Source organism: Ambystoma mexicanum, chromosome 2q, assembly GCF_040938575.1.
Source record: "Ambystoma mexicanum isolate Mex_15411 chromosome 2q, UKY_AmexF1_1, whole genome shotgun sequence".
Taxonomy (NCBI): Eukaryota; Metazoa; Chordata; class Amphibia; order Caudata; family Ambystomatidae; genus Ambystoma; species Ambystoma mexicanum.
In genome coordinates this window covers 743796565-743812296 of record NC_090924.1, presented here as the reverse complement: position 1 = coordinate 743812296, position 15732 = coordinate 743796565, and the positions used below count along the sequence as shown (strand labels likewise).

General features: G+C 46.7%; 1 protein-coding gene across 1 annotated transcript in view; it reads right to left on the bottom strand.

The window, feature by feature from the left end:
* UBE3C (ubiquitin protein ligase E3C) overlaps nt 1-15732 on the bottom strand; it is a 2658557-nt gene that overhangs the window by 2145793 nt on the left and 497032 nt on the right. Inside the window, exon 6 of the mRNA XM_069647972.1 lies at nt 7307-7422. Coding sequence (XP_069504073.1) covers nt 7307-7422 — 116 coding nt within the window. The remainder of the gene's footprint in view (nt 1-7306; nt 7423-15732) is intronic.

The window sequence follows — 15732 nt, the reverse complement described above, 5'->3', positions numbered from 1 at the left end:
CCAGCACAATCACTCAGCGGGGGGGGGGAGCCACGGCCCCCCCCTCCAGGACATCGGGGCCGTGGGACCCTCGATGACACTCCCACCCCCCGGGACTCGGTGAAAAGTAGGAGGGTCGTTCGGCCCGTTAGGAGGCACATCCGGGGACACGCGGGCCCCCACTGCCGAGGGGGGCTCCCAAGGAGTCACTCCTGCCCCCCCATACTTGCACCAGCGGAGTCACTGGAAGTCCCGGGCCGTCGTGGGAGCGCACCCGGGCCCCTCCTCACAGCGGCGCCCAGCGGAGCCGAAGACACGCTGCGCGCCAGCGGTGCGCTGCCGGCCAGCCCACTCCCCGGATCCTCCACCTACCGCTGTTACCAGCTCCATCTGGGGCCTGGGCCGACGCGGGAGCGCGCCCGGGGGCCCCAATTAGCCCACCAGCAGCGGACAACACAGCGGGGGGTGAGTGCACCTACCCCCCTAAAATACACCCGCCAGTGTGGGACATCCTGGGGCACATCTACGCCAAAAATCTGCGTGAAACGCACCCGGGCGGAGAAACTTACAACGCGGCCTACCAGTGCATCCTGGGACGCTCATAAGAGGGCTCATAAGGGGCCTCACCACCGTCTGGGCCGACGCTGGAGCTCGCCCAGACACCCCCTATACACAGAACCCCAAGGAGAAAGGTGAGAAGAGGGGTGGCTGCTGCCCCAGCAGTACAATGGACTCTTGAGACCACCAGTGCATTCCACGCAGGGCAAGTGAATTACACCCAGCAGGCCTTAAAACGCCCAGCGGTGGTGGCTGAGACGCTCCCGACCAGCGCCAACACCGGGGAGAGGTAAGGAGCAGGGTGGCAGGGTGGGAGAGCGCCCCCTCCTTGAGACCAACAACACCCGGGAGGGTACTGACCCCTCCGACTGGGCCCTGCCACCACCTCGGGCCGACGCGGGAGCGCGTCCGGGGCCCCCCACCCCCTCTCCCCGGCCATTAAAACGTGTCTATCTGGGGATACCCCACAAAGTCGTCTGCTAGAAAGCTGCTGGAGCACAACACAACAAAGTGCCCCCCAAGAACCTCCGGACCAGGGAGAACCAACAACGCCTAACAATTCTGATATGGCTATAAATAAGGAAGAACTACTTGACTGTCTTAGGGGCATGGAATCCAGGATAACAAACACACTCCAGACCCAATAGAAACAATGAAAGAAGAGCTGAAGACATCCCTGAAAGAGGTACGACAAGAAAGAGACGAACAAGGAGGCAGAGTGGACACACTCGAAAATGGACTCTCACATATGGCAGAGGAAGCAAAGCAATACAATAGCCTACTAGACCAGGTCGCCAGAGCTACAAATAACCTAGAGATCCAAACTGAAGATTTGGAAAATCGCTCACGAAGATCCAACATCCGGGTCAAGGGCCTCCCAGAGATGATCCAGGACAAAGACCTACGGGACACCATGCAACACTGCTTCAGCAGCATCCTGAACGACGCCCCCAGCACCTCCCCAGAGAGATTTGAATTTGACAGAATCCACCGAGTGGGCCCCAAAAGGAATGAACCAGGAGTGAGACCTAGAGATGTTCTTATTGCCATGACCTCCTAGAGTCTGAAAGAGGACATCTTGAGAGCCGCACGTAACCACAAAGAACTAACAATAAATGGAGGGCGAATCCAACTGTACCAGGACCTAGTGTCGATCACCCTACATAAAAGGAAGCTTATGCAACCGGTCACAAAAGCACTACAAGCCAAACAAATCGCATACAGATGGACATTCCCCTTTGGACTAGCCTTCCCCTGGAAAGAGAAACAAAGAAGGATCAGTACATGCGAAGAAGGCCTCTCATTACTACAAATTGAGGAAGAACAATGCCAAACCGAAACTAGCCCACAAAATAGCGCACCTAGCAGCCAAAATAACCAATGGGAATGGTCATCCGAGAGGAAAAGAAGACCTAACAGAGAAAAGAAACTGGCAGGCCCCTTCAAATATCACGAACGAAACACCCTGAAGAAGACACTAAATAAAGAAGCAACTGGAAGAGAAACCGAGGAAACACCTGACCACAGCAGGTGGGCCACCTCAAACTAACCCAAAACAAGACACACCAAAAGACAGAAGCAACAAACATATTACATACAAAAATGGCAGATACACTGATCGTATCGCTAAATGTACAAGGGCTGAACTCCCCCGGGAAACGACGTGCGATTCTCAACAGGCTCGAGAAGATGCCTGCAAAGGTAGTGCTCCTTCAGGAAACCCACCTCTTGAAAACGGATGAAAAAAGAATGCGTAACAAGGCATTCCCACAACAATATTTCGCCTCCAGCAGCACGAAAACAAAAAGGGTCGCAATACTGATGGCTAAGGGACTGAACTTCCGAAAACAACAGATGATTAATGATACTGAAGGGAGATACCTGGGAATCAAAGGTACTATAAAAGGGAAGACCTACACAATCCTGACGATATACGCTCCTAACGACAAGCAAGACCGATACATCACAGATCTCCTACTGAAAATAGGGAGCTGGTGTGAAGGTCAAACATCCATAGGAGGGGACTTCAACTGCATAATGGACCCCAACCTCGACAAAACCCTGCCCCCTATGGCAGCCGACCAGAGAAACAGACAGGAGCTGGGAAAGTTCCTCAGAGAGCTAGAAGTAATCGAGACCTTGCGCTTCTTCCAAGGAGACACGAGAGAATACACTCATTATTCTGGGGTACACAGAGGATACTCCAGAATAGACATGATCCTGGTGTCAGCAACTCTAATCCCACCAAGTGACTAAGGTGGAAATTGGAAAACAATATATTACAGACCACGCCCCAGTACTAGTTAGCCTGGAAATAGACGGAGGGGAAAATAAGCAACGCCCACCGTGGAGACTCAACAAACTGATCCTGCGCGACCTAGCGCTTAGAGCACACATGGAGGAAACCATAAACAACTATTTCAAAGAGAACGACAACGGCGAGGTTGACTGGAAAACAGTCTGTGATGAGGGGAAGGCCGTAATCCGGTGAGAATTCATGGCCCAAGCAGCAGTATACTGTAGGGAACGAGCGATACTAACCCGGAGGATGGAACTAGCCCTAAAAGAAGCAGAGAAAAATCACAAGGCCTGACAAACACAGAAATCCTGGCGAGAGCTAAAGAAGGTTTGTGCCCAACTAGAAAGTCACACTGCGGACGCGGTGGCACAGACGTTGCTGAACACGAAACAATCATACTACGTCCACGGCGGAAAGGCAAATAAATTTCTAGCGGCCAAATTAAACAAACAGAAATCCCGTAACTATATAGTTGCCTTAAGAAATGAAAAAGGAGATAAGATCACAAAAGAGGAAGAGAAAAGGGAAATAATGGTCCGATTCCATGAAGAGCTACTACAGGGAACAAACCTAAACGCGACAGACCAAAAATCCTACCTCAAATCTCGGACAAGGATGCGGAAATCCTGGGGAGGCCCATTCACAGCTCAAGAAATCAATGAGGCGATCTCTTCACTACCAAAGAACAAGACCCCGGGTCCAGACGGCTTTGGAAATGCCTACTACAAAATATTCCGAACGCAACTACTGGGACCCCTCACCTGACTCTTCAACACAATTAGAGACACCGGATCAATCTCAGATATGGCAAGATCCTCCACGATCCTTGCCCTGAAACCAAACAAAGACCCCACCGAATGCTCAAGCTACCGCCCGATAGCACTCCTAAACATGGATACAAAGCTATACACAAAGATATTAGCGAATAGGCTATCGCAGATCCTCCCAGATATCATCCACGAACACCAAGCGGGTTTTGTCAGGGGACGACACACCCAAGATAATGTCAGAAGAGCCATAGATGTGATCGAATGGGGGAGACGGACAAACCAGAAATTTGCAATAGCTGCCCTGGACGCCTCACGGGCTTTCGACAGCTTGGACTGGGAATATCTACGGATGATCCTGGAGAAATTCGGATGCAGAACACTATTCAGCAGGATGATCCTGGCAAATTTTCAACGCCCATCTACATCATTTCGGATAAATGCCTGCGACTCAAAACAAGTGGAGATACGGAGGGGTACGCGCCAGGGCTTCCCCCTATCTCCACTAATATTTGCAATGGCTATGGAACCGCTAGCAGCAAGATACAGAGGAAACCCCGACATAAAAGGAGTGCAAATCAAGGAGACCTGGTAGAAAATAGCACTATATGCTGATGATGTGATGCTCTATATGGGAGACACTACGAATACACTACCGAAAGCCGTAGAGACACTGGAAGAATTTGCCACCATATCTGGATTTTCAATCAACTACAATAAATCAAAGGCACTAAACATAACTGAAGACGCAAATACAATAAACTGCATGAAGCAAAGATTCCCCCTGAGATGGGAGGAAAACACGCTAGAATACTTGGGAGTTCACCTGGCAAAGAAATTCGAGGACTTATATAATTCAAACATCCCCTCTCTCTGGAAACAACTAAAAGCGGACCTGCTGAGATGGGATAATCAGGAATTATCGTGGTTCGCCAGAATAACAGCGGTAAAGATGACCCTTCTCCCCCGCCTTCTATACGTGACGAGTTCAATACCCGCGACGATCCCACCACAGATAATCAAAGAACTTCAAAACACAGTCTTTAAATTCATATGGGTGAAAAAGAGACCCAGAATACAGAGACGCATACTGACCCGTCCCCCGCTCCTGGGAGGCCTGGGGGTCCCAGACCTGGGCAGATACCTCATGGCAGCGCACTTGGCCCCCATTCTCCAGTGGGCTAACCCAATCAAAGGATGGAGAGCCATAGAACAAGCACCCACACAGATCCCGATAAAAGCGCTCCTAGCACTGAACCCCAAGGCCCGCGAAGCAGAAGGAAAATTACTAGGAGCTACTAAAACAGCCCTGAGTAGCTGGGACAAAGCCATGCAAATGAAAAAGATCAAACGAGGACTGGGTCCACTATCCCCAATAGCACATAACATCGACTTCAACCCAGGCCTGAAGAAGAGTTTCTGGAATGGCTGGAAAGGCGCGGACAATCTGACACTGCAGGACATGCACCAAAACAGCGACCCAATCCCTTTCATAGAATGCAAAAAGAAATTCGATCTAGGGGAAAATGAAAGGTTCAGGTACACGCAAGTATGACACTGGATCTCCCATCCCTCAGTGAAAAGAGCGGGAACGAGAACCCTAACAGGCTTGGAACTAACAATGCAAGAAGGTGAACCAAAGAAGGGGATATCTATAATCTACAGACTGCTCGATGGAGCACAACCAACGGACAACCTAAAATATAAAGAGAATTGGGAAAAAGATGTAGGAGAACCAATAACGGAAAGAGAGTGGGACCAAATATGGACACGAGCTCACAGATCCTCCAAATGTACAGCAATTAAAGAAGCTGCATATAAATTATGCTACATGTCCCCCCACAGACTACACAAAATAAACTCAGAATATCCCCCAAACTGCTGGAGACAGTGTGGAGGAAGAGGAGATCTATTCCACATGTGGTGGACATGCCCTAAAGCAATTACCTACTGGAAGGAGATACTGGGACACATCAAAGACATTACTGGCAGAGACTTACCACTATCACCTAAGGTGGTCCTGCTGGGAGTAGAGGCAAAGGGAATATACGCAGCATCGGGGCATATATCCACGCTAATAACACACTTACTATCAACAGCACAAATAACATTAGCGCAAAGGTGGAAAACACTAGAGGGCCCGACGACACCATGGTGGTGGATGAAACTATGGGGAGTAATGGCAATGGAGAAGGTAACTGCCATAAGAACAGAAACATATCAGAGATACCTATCCATATGGTCCCCCTTCAGAGACTTTGTTGGAGACAGGGAAGCCCTCTTCTATAAACCACGAACCCTCAGAAATATATCGATCACTTAACATCAGAACAGAGAAAGAGATAGAGAATCAGCACGACGAAAAAAGAGAAGGAGGGAAAAATAAAGGGGAAGAGGGAACTAACTGTGTAACAACTACACCCAAGAACTTATGTATGAAAGAATTAGACACTGCAGAGACGCCTGTACACTTGCCCCCCCTTCCAAAAGCTGTAGCGGGGAAGGGAGGGAGGAAGGAAGTTAAGAATGAAACGATAAAACTGGGAGATACCTATTGTATAGTAACAGACAACGAAATTATAATGTGGACTCATAATATCAAAAGTTATACTCTTGCACATTTGTTGAAAGTCAAAATATTTTTACCCTTTCAAAACTGTTACAAAAGTTATAAAGGGACAGAGGGGAGGAGGGAGGGATGATGAATTACAGATGAAGAAATTGGAGACAATTTACGCAGCAACGGGTGACGTTAACCCTGAATGGAAAGTTGGTCTATGCATTATAACAACAAAGTGTAACGATCATATGTTGTAATGGATTATGTCTCCATTGAAAAAAAAATGGTTAAAAAAAAAAATGCATGTTGAAAACATGGAAATCCAGCTCTCCTCCCAGGTTTAACGAATGGCTCAATAAATTGACATGGATCAATGTTAACAAAGAAATGTATATACTTAGACTGTCCCAGTTAGGGAGACCCAAAGACATCTGGGCAGAATTCAGAACATATTTGTCCAGGGGTTGTCAGGTCGTTAATGATGATCCTGTACAATTATAGCATTGTGTGGGGAAAGGGTGAATAGAACGCTGAAAACAAGGTGTAAGTCTGTGAAGACTACTGTTTGTAAAAGTGCATGTTGTGATATTACTGCACACTGAACTTAAATAAAGGTTAAAAAAAAGAAAAAGGGTAAACTATGAAAATATTTAAAATACTCACCTAATACATACAAATGCCCATATCTATAGATTTTTCTTTTCAACTTCTCACAAATTCACCCAACCGCAAATCCATGCATTTGTGTTTCTCACAGAGCACACTCTGGCCCATAGGGACACAACATTTACATCCAATCACAAATCCACACATCTCATCCAACAAAAAAATGCTCTTCTGGCCATTTGCTCATGTTTGTCCTTTAACAGTCCATCCACTTCATTATTCCTCCCACACACTCCCCCTTCCAACTACTCACTACCCAGGAAATCATCCACTTACCACGCTATGCACCTGCATGCCCAACTTCCTAATAAGCCACTACCCATCCTAGCTTTTTTCAGCTTGTTTTATTTGGCACTGCACGTGTGTAGCACCTCTATTTAAACAGCAGTATGTTCACATTTTAGACTGAGCAATTTGTTACTAATTGTCCATATACTGTAACAGTTTTTATCTTGGTCTGAAAGAAACCATCTTTACCTGCAACAAAGACCCAGCAAGCGCTTTATCTGAAAAAGGCAAGTGTGTCTGTCCGGACCAGCCAGCTGTTTTACAAACTGAGCATTCTGTTTGATTAAATGTTGACATATCCACATCTGCAAGACAAATATATAAATTTGTTTTGTTTGACCAAATCTTTATTATGCTCTCACAGGCTCATGCAACAGAAATGTCATAACTTCATTGCATTACAACTTCAACAATCCCAATAGCATTTCAGGCCTTCCACCCCCACCCTCTTACCCTTTAGGTCTAATCAGTCTTCATTTCCCGAAACCCTTCTTCCTTATATAAAATCCAGAATCTCTTCCTCGGGCCGTATACCAAGCCTCTTCGGGATATACAAATGACTGATGTCCTTAAGGGCATATTGTAAAAAGGGTAACCCCATCTTACCACATCTCTCAGTTGTAACATGTGTAGTCGCACTATAGTCGCAGTGAGCTTTTCTATGCTGAACACCTCCCAAATCTTACAGTACCACTGCATGCTCGATGGGCTCTCTCGTTTTCTCCATTGTTGTGCTATGCATTTATTTGCACATAGTAACAGGTTGGCACACATCCTGCTAGTTGTCCCACCCAGTCTTGTTTCTCCTAGCGGAGGTATGTTCAACATCACCAGTGACATGTCAAGATGTAATAGAAATCCTAGTATCTCGCTAAGCCCAGATGAAACCGCTTACCAGAAATGTTGGAGCTGGGGACATCCCCACCACACATTGCTTGCCGTTCCCTCCTCTCTGCACTCTCTCGAGCAGAGAGGGGAGAGCCCCCCGCCCATTCATTTTATGTAGCTTCTGAAGGCAAGTCCCTTTATGCTCAGGCCATAGAGAATACAACCCCCTAGGGGAAAAAGGCCAAGAGATTGGTTGCAAGGATACCAAGGTTTAATTGTACAAAAGGTAAAGGGGTCAGCAGAGGACTCTGCTGCTTGAGAACGTTCTGTCTGAATTTTCATGAAAAGTACATTAAAAGAGTCCACAGCATCACTAATGAAGTCATTACATAGGGTCTAAACCCGCACAGATGATTGGTGAGACCGTATACGTGGTCCTGCTCCAGACAGGATGCCAGGCTATGATTGGTTCCAGTCTCAGCTGTCGGACTTTTCCCATGTTGGTCAGCTGGAATCATCTCTCCAGGGACTGAAGGTCAGGCTCTTCACATGTTGCTGTTCCAATGCTACTATTGTACACTAATTCTACTACTACATAATTATGGCATGCACCTGGGAGGCTCGAGGACTGGCACCAGGGGGGAGGAAAGGAATACAATCAGGCTGACCTACACATTCTGTGCTCTGTCCATATCGCACCCAAGGCTTCCACCCTTGTTTTGATCTATAATGTATCCCTCCCTGTACCTCATACTACAAACAGTGTATTTATGGGAAGAGGTGAAATGGTTGTGCATGTTTAGATATTTTATGACCATTGGTTTTATCGCTGGTGAACTGGGGTCACTCACTATCGTAGAATATAGGGGTTCTAGGGACGGGTCATTGATAGGTGTCATTAGACTTGGATGGTTAGTGGGTTTAGGGAGGTCTGCAGTTGGCCTAGCTGTGATGGATGTGCTGCGAAGAGCCTGGTGCTGCTCTGTGGCCTTGCAGGGCGCATTCTTTCCCTGGGATTACAAGTAATTTCAACAGTTTGAGGAACAATGGGAGGTTTCTGTGAGAATTTAGCAGCACAGTTCTTCTTCCTCCTGTGTTCGAGTCAGCTCACGTTTCTTCCCCGGGCCTACGTTTTACTGCGCAGCCATGTAGGTCTGCCTGTGTCTTCCATGACTACAAAATGGAGTCTCAGTATATATACGCCCTATGATTATGTATCTGTTATTTCCCTAATATTATGTTCGTGTTGGGTGCCTTAGCACAGCCTTCTCCCCCTTGGTCTATTGCAGGGCTACCTATGGGATTCACCTCACTCAAAAGCCCCTAGGGGTCTAGTCAAGACTAATTTCCATCCCAACACTTCCTAGGTGTATAGTGCCACCTATACAAGATCTATTGTAGTTCCTGATTTTGAACGCTTTTAAAATTCCTAAATGTTCCCCACTAGCGACCGTTCCCATTTGCTGTTCTACTGGGATCTCTTTCCCATTTTCCTTTCGGGCCAGTCTGACCTTGCTGCTTGCTATCCACCAAAAGTCTGTAAATGTCTGAGATTAACCCCCTGTTTGTTACACTATTACTGATCAACAGTTCCCAACTTGTTAAGTGTCTCACTTTCCCCTCTGCCAATGCCTGCGATGTCACCCAGTGCCTGATCTGTTGATATGTGTACAGGTACTCCCATCGCAGACTGAATTCTTGTCTACATTCCAGAAAGGATTTAGGCTTCCCTCCCTCATATATGTCCCTTAGTTCTCTCAAGCACCCTTCTGTCCAACGCCTGAATCTTTTATACTCTCACCCCGGGTTTACAAATATTGTTGTTCGTAGTGATGGCCATGGGGCGAGAGCATTCCCTCTATTGACCTTGTCCCATTCTCCTAATGTGCATTTCGTTATGGGATTCACTTTCAGTGCCCCTGGTCCGTCATCTTTCCTCATCGACAGCATTTTCCATATGTCCTCCCCTGCTATTGCCTACTCCATTTTGACCCAGCTCTTGTTCATAGTGTTTTTGCCCCATTCCACTAACACTCTTAATTGCGCTGCCTGATAATACTTTAGAATTTACGAACACCCACGTCCCCCCACTCCACTTGTGCTGGTATAGTGTAGCTCTGCTTATTTGTGGTTTCCTTCCTTTTCAAATGAAACAGTATTGACCCAAAAGATCGTATCTAGACGTTCGTAGATATGGTGTTGCCGCATTCGGCAGAGGTATACTGAATTCGCAAATACTGAGGTAGGTTGCCCCCGCACTCCCACTTTGTTATTTTTCCCAGCTTCAGCGGTGTCCCCCTCATACAAGAAACAATGCAGGGGACAAAAAAAAGAAAAAAAGCAACGCTCGAATTGCAAAATGCGGCCACAGTATTTTGCAATTCAAGGTTTTCGTTTACGTTCTTTTAATGTACATCCAAATGTGACACATAATATCTACCTATATGTCTTTTTTTACCTTCCGTGGCACAGAAATCGGAAGGCCTTAAACAGATACAAAAGTCTCAGCAGTATGTTCATCTTTATGATAGGTATTCTCCCCAGCCAGGAGGCATACCGACCCTTCCATCTAGCAAGGTCCTTCCTGAGCTGATCAATTAGGACTGGGTAGTTTGTCCAATACACCCAGTGTACCCTATTTTTCAGCTTTACTCCCAACTAGGCAATGGAGGCTTTAGCCCATTTGAACGACACCTTGCTCTGGATCAGCGTTACTTCCTCCTCCTCACTGATAAATTCAAAATCTCTGAGGCATGTACCTTAAATCCCGAAACCTTTGAGAAAACATGTATTTCTTGCATAATTCCTTTGAGGGAGTTTCCTGAGTCCGCCACCATCATCAGTACATTATCTGCAAAGAGACCCAGCTTATGCTGTGCATTTCCCTACTTGACCCCCCGTATGACCTGTCTCTCCTGTATTCTGCAAATGGTTCCATGACAAATTGCAAACAAGGGAGGTGACAGGGGGCATAATTGTTTAGTCCCTCTGCGTGAATCAAATGCCTTAGCCTCCCATTCACCCTTACTTTTGCTTCAGGAGCTCTCTAGTTGGCCTGCACCATCTTTGCAAATATCAGGCCTATCCCCATTGTCCTTATCACCTTGAACATAAAGGTCCAGTCCACTTGATCAAACGTTTTTTCGGTGTCCAGCGCCAATAGTAATATTGATTCCTTGGAGCGTGACCTGGCTGCCCCGTCCATTATATATAGGACCCTCCTTATGTTGTAAAATATATTCCTCCGTTAGATGAACCCTGTTTGGTTCTGCAAGATTAGTGCAGGTAGTGCTCCCTCCAGCCTCGATGACAATATTCTAGTGTACAATTTCTCTTCTATATTAATAAGGGCTATTGGTCTGTAAAATTAGCTCAGGGGTGGATCTTTCCCCAGGTTGGGGATTAAAGTGATGTGAGCCATTTACATGGAAGATGTAATTCTACCTTCTACCCTAAACTCGTTGAAAAGCCTTGCTAAATTCTCACCGGACTTCTGCAAAATGCGGGGGGGGGGGGTTTGCTGTCATTCTGTTTCTTGTTCTTTGGAAAATAATACAAAATGTTTTATAAATAAAAAAAGAATAGCCTTGCAAAATAAGGGGTCAGCTGCTGGCTAAATGTTTTATAAAACCCCACTGTAAATCCATCAGCTCCTGGGATTTTGTGGAGTTTCAACCTGCCCAATGCTTTCCTAAACCACCTCCTCCGTTATCGGGCCCTCCAGCGACCATGCCTGGTCTTTTGTCAGTCTCAGTGCCTTCCAGCCTGCTAGATATGTGCTTTGCACCTCGGGTTCCCGAGGTTCCTCTTCGTATAGTGCAGCGAAGAACTCCCTTATCACCTTCCGACGTAACCACACGCTTCTTCGCATCCTCGATCATTTTTATGAGGGATTTTTGTTCTTTGACCCGAAGTTGTCTCGCTAAGATTGTCCCTGCTTTATCTCCCTGCTCATAGAATGTTTGTCTGCTTCCTAGCAAGGTACTCTCCGCTGATCTATTTATTATCTGCCTCAGCTGTCCCTTAATATTTATTAATTTCCAAGCTATTATACTTGACCCTTTTTGTTTGTGGGCCTGTTTTAGCTTTGTTTCCATCTCCTTCCTTGCCGCTTTCAACTTCTTTGCTATACCTATCAGGAGGTTTCGGAGGTTAACCGTGAACCCGTCCCGCCTCTTACCCTCTCTGCTTTCTTGGACTTGTTCTGGGTAATGATCTGATATTGGGATTGTGCCCCTGTTCACTTTCGGCACCGCTCTTAGCATTCGCTGCAATGCAAATATATGGTCTATCCTCGAGTAGGACCTATGCACATAGGAATAAAACATGAAATCCATCTCTTGAGGATGCAGCCACCTCCATACGTCTGTGAGACCCAATTTGTCAAGCTTGCCTTTCAGCAAGCCAGACATTGTCCCTGCGTTATGCCCTTGACCCCCCACCCCAGATCTATCCTGTCATGCGTCAACGACCAAATTGAAGTTGCCCGCTACTACCCACTCTCCTTCAGCAAATGTTTCCAGCTCTCAGTGAAATGTTTGCAAGAATTGTTCCTGTCACTGGTTGGGCACATAAACGGACGCTATAGTGTATATCTGGCCCCCTATTTTCCCCTTCACAATCACATATCTTTCCCCCGCATTCCTCTACTCAATTTTTAATGATTTATGCAAAAGTCTTAGTTACTTACCTCCAAGCATTGGTATCTTTCATAGATTCACATGCTTGAATATTCCCCGTCGTCAGACTGGGAATCCTCAGTGATAAAAATTAATTATCAACATTTTTCAATGTACATCCCTTCTCCCCTAGAGAATGCATGTAGATACTCCATTGTGGCTTATGGGCCACTCCATTTTGTATTCCCTCCACCTCACTTTGGTCCTTTAGGGCCCCAACCAATGAGGTGGCAGGGCTTAAGCTGTGCCCCAGGCAGCCATCTTCAGATTTTGAACCGTAGGAACTACAGTATGATGGGTGCTGAGCATCGGAACAGCCTCTCAGGGGAGGCGGGTGGGCGCATATGGATCTATGAAAGATACCAACATTGGAGAAATACAGTTACAGGTAAATAACTAAGACTTCTCCAGTATTGGATCCATCACAGATTCATATGCTTGAATAGAATACCAAGCAGTTAAAGCATGCCACCATAATGTGTATGTATATATATATATATATATATATATATATATATATATATATATATATATATATATATATATATATATATATACATATATATATATATATATACACACACACACATATAAGCATAGATGCAGAAAAACAATATTTCTGACAAACCTTTACCATGCGGCAACACAAAGGTTACATACTCGGGGAAAGGCTGGAAAATAGGCTGGTCCTACCTTATGCAAAGAGGTGGCGGAGCACTTCCTGTCCAACTGCAGATTCTTTGTTGGCATCTTCTGCTAGGCCGCAGTGCTTAGCGAACGTGTGCAGAGTGCTCCAGGTAACGGCTCGGCAGATGCCCTTCAAGGGAACCCATGCGTGAAACGCTACTGATGCCGCTCTTCTTCTGGTGGAGTGTGCTGAAGGCGGTTTGGAGAGGGGGTCGCCCTTCAATTGATGACAATGGGTAATGCATAACGAGACCCATCTTGCCAGACTTTGTTTGGAGATATGGTGTCCTTTTGTGCGGCCCACGGCGGCAATTAACAGTCTGTTAGATAAGCGGAACTCCTTAGTTCTCTGCAAGCAGAATTTCAAATCCCTAGTCACATCTAGGGAATGTAAAGCCCTTTCCACCTCCGAGGTATGGTTCCAGAAGAAAGATGGTAGAACAATGCGCTCTGTGAGTGTCATTTCTGATAACACCTTCGGCAGAAATTTTGGTTGTGTCCTCAAAATGACGCGGTCTTGCTGAAACAAAATAAAAGGAGGTTCTGAAGACAAGGCTTGTAATTCACTAATCCTCCCGGCCGAAGTCATGGCTATCAGAAAAGCCGTTTTCCAAGATAAGAATTTCATTTCACATCTGTGAATGGGTTTGAAAGGGGGTTCCATGAGAGCCCTTAGCACAGTATTCAAGCTCCAGGAAGGAACTGATGAGGGCGTAGGAGGATAAGTATGCACCAACCCTTTCAGGAATATCTTGATGGCCGGAAGAGAGAGTAATGACTGCGCTTCTGGAGTCATTGTGTATGCTGATATGGCCGACGGGTGAACTTTGATGGAGGATAGGGAGAGACCTGCCTTAGCCAAATACAATAAGTAAGGTAGTATCTGTTCTACCAAAGCTGTAAGTGGGTTAATCGTTATTTTCCACACCACTTAGAGAAGCGGGTCCATTTCCGCATGTAGGTGATCCTTGTTGAGGGGGCTCTAGAGGCCCTGATTATGTCCCAGCAGTCCGCCGGAAGGTTCAAGTTCACGAGTTTGCGCTGCTCAGGAACCAGGCTTTGAGGGAGAGGCTCGCTGTGTCGTGGTGGAGGACTTTGTGGTTCTGCTGAGTCAAGAGGTACAGGTGAGCCTGGAGGCGAATTGGAGGCCACCGGGATAGATGTTGCATTCTCGGGTACCAGATATGTCGCGCCCAGTCCGGCGCTATTAGGATCATGGAGCAATCCTGTTCCTTCATTCTGCTCAGAACTCTGGCTATGAGTGGAATGGGGGGAAAGGCATAAAGGAACTTCCCTGTCCAGCCCACCGAGAATGCATCTCCTACTGATTGATGTTCCGGGTACCTTGAGGCGAATGCTTGGCATTTCCTGTTGATGGTGGCAAAAAGGTTGATTTGTGGCTGGCCCCATACAGAAAAAATCTGTTGAACCTCCTTTTCGTCTAGCTCCCATTCGTGGGATGACACGTACCCCCTGCTCAGCTTGTCCGCTAAGACATTGTCCACTCACAGGAGATGTTCCGCCCTGATCTGGACTTTGTGGTGCAAGGCCCATGACCATAGTCGTTGAGCTTCCTGTGATAAGATCTCTGACTTTGTGCCTCCTTGCTTGTTTGTGTAGTGCATGGAGGTTGTATTGTCTGTCTGGATGGTCAAGACTTGACCCGCCACTACTGGAAGGAAATCTTGATGTGGAGCTGTGATTCTTGGTCTGACCAAGCCCCTTTTTGTCTGCAGGGCCGCCAATTGTGCTCCCAATCCCGAAAGGGACGCATCTGTCCTTAAGAGAAGAGTGGATGTTGGTGCCTGGAATGGTATCCCTTGGAGCAGGTTCTGTGGAGTGTTCCACCATCGAAGTGTCTTGTGCACTGCCGTCGGTATCTGGACCAAATCTTCCCATGAACCAGTGGTTTGTTTCCATTGGTTGTCCAGGGCCTTCTGGATTGGTCTCATGCGAAGTCTGCAAATTGGTATGAGAAATATACATAAGGATATCATGCCCAGGAGGGATTTGAAATAGTGTACCATGGTCATCTCTTTTTCTAGGAACAATGATGTCGAGCGGAGGATGGCTGTTACTCTGTCCGCCGATGGTCTTACCCTGGGAATGGTGGTGTCGAACTCGGCCCCCCGAAAAAGAACAGTCTTGCTGGGTACTGGGCAGGATTTTATGTTGTTTATTGAAAAACCTAACCCTTTTAGGCGTTTTATCGTTTTCGACACTGCCAATTGAGCTTGACTGAAGGAGCTTGCCCTTATCAACCAGTCGTCCAAATATGGAAAGACCTCCGTTCCCAACCTTCTGAGGTTCGCTGCTATGGGCGCCAGACATTTGGTGAATACCCTCGGTGCTGATTTTAGCCCGAATAGGAGTACCCGGAATTGGAAATGTAGGTCTCCTATAGCAAACCTTAGGAACTGT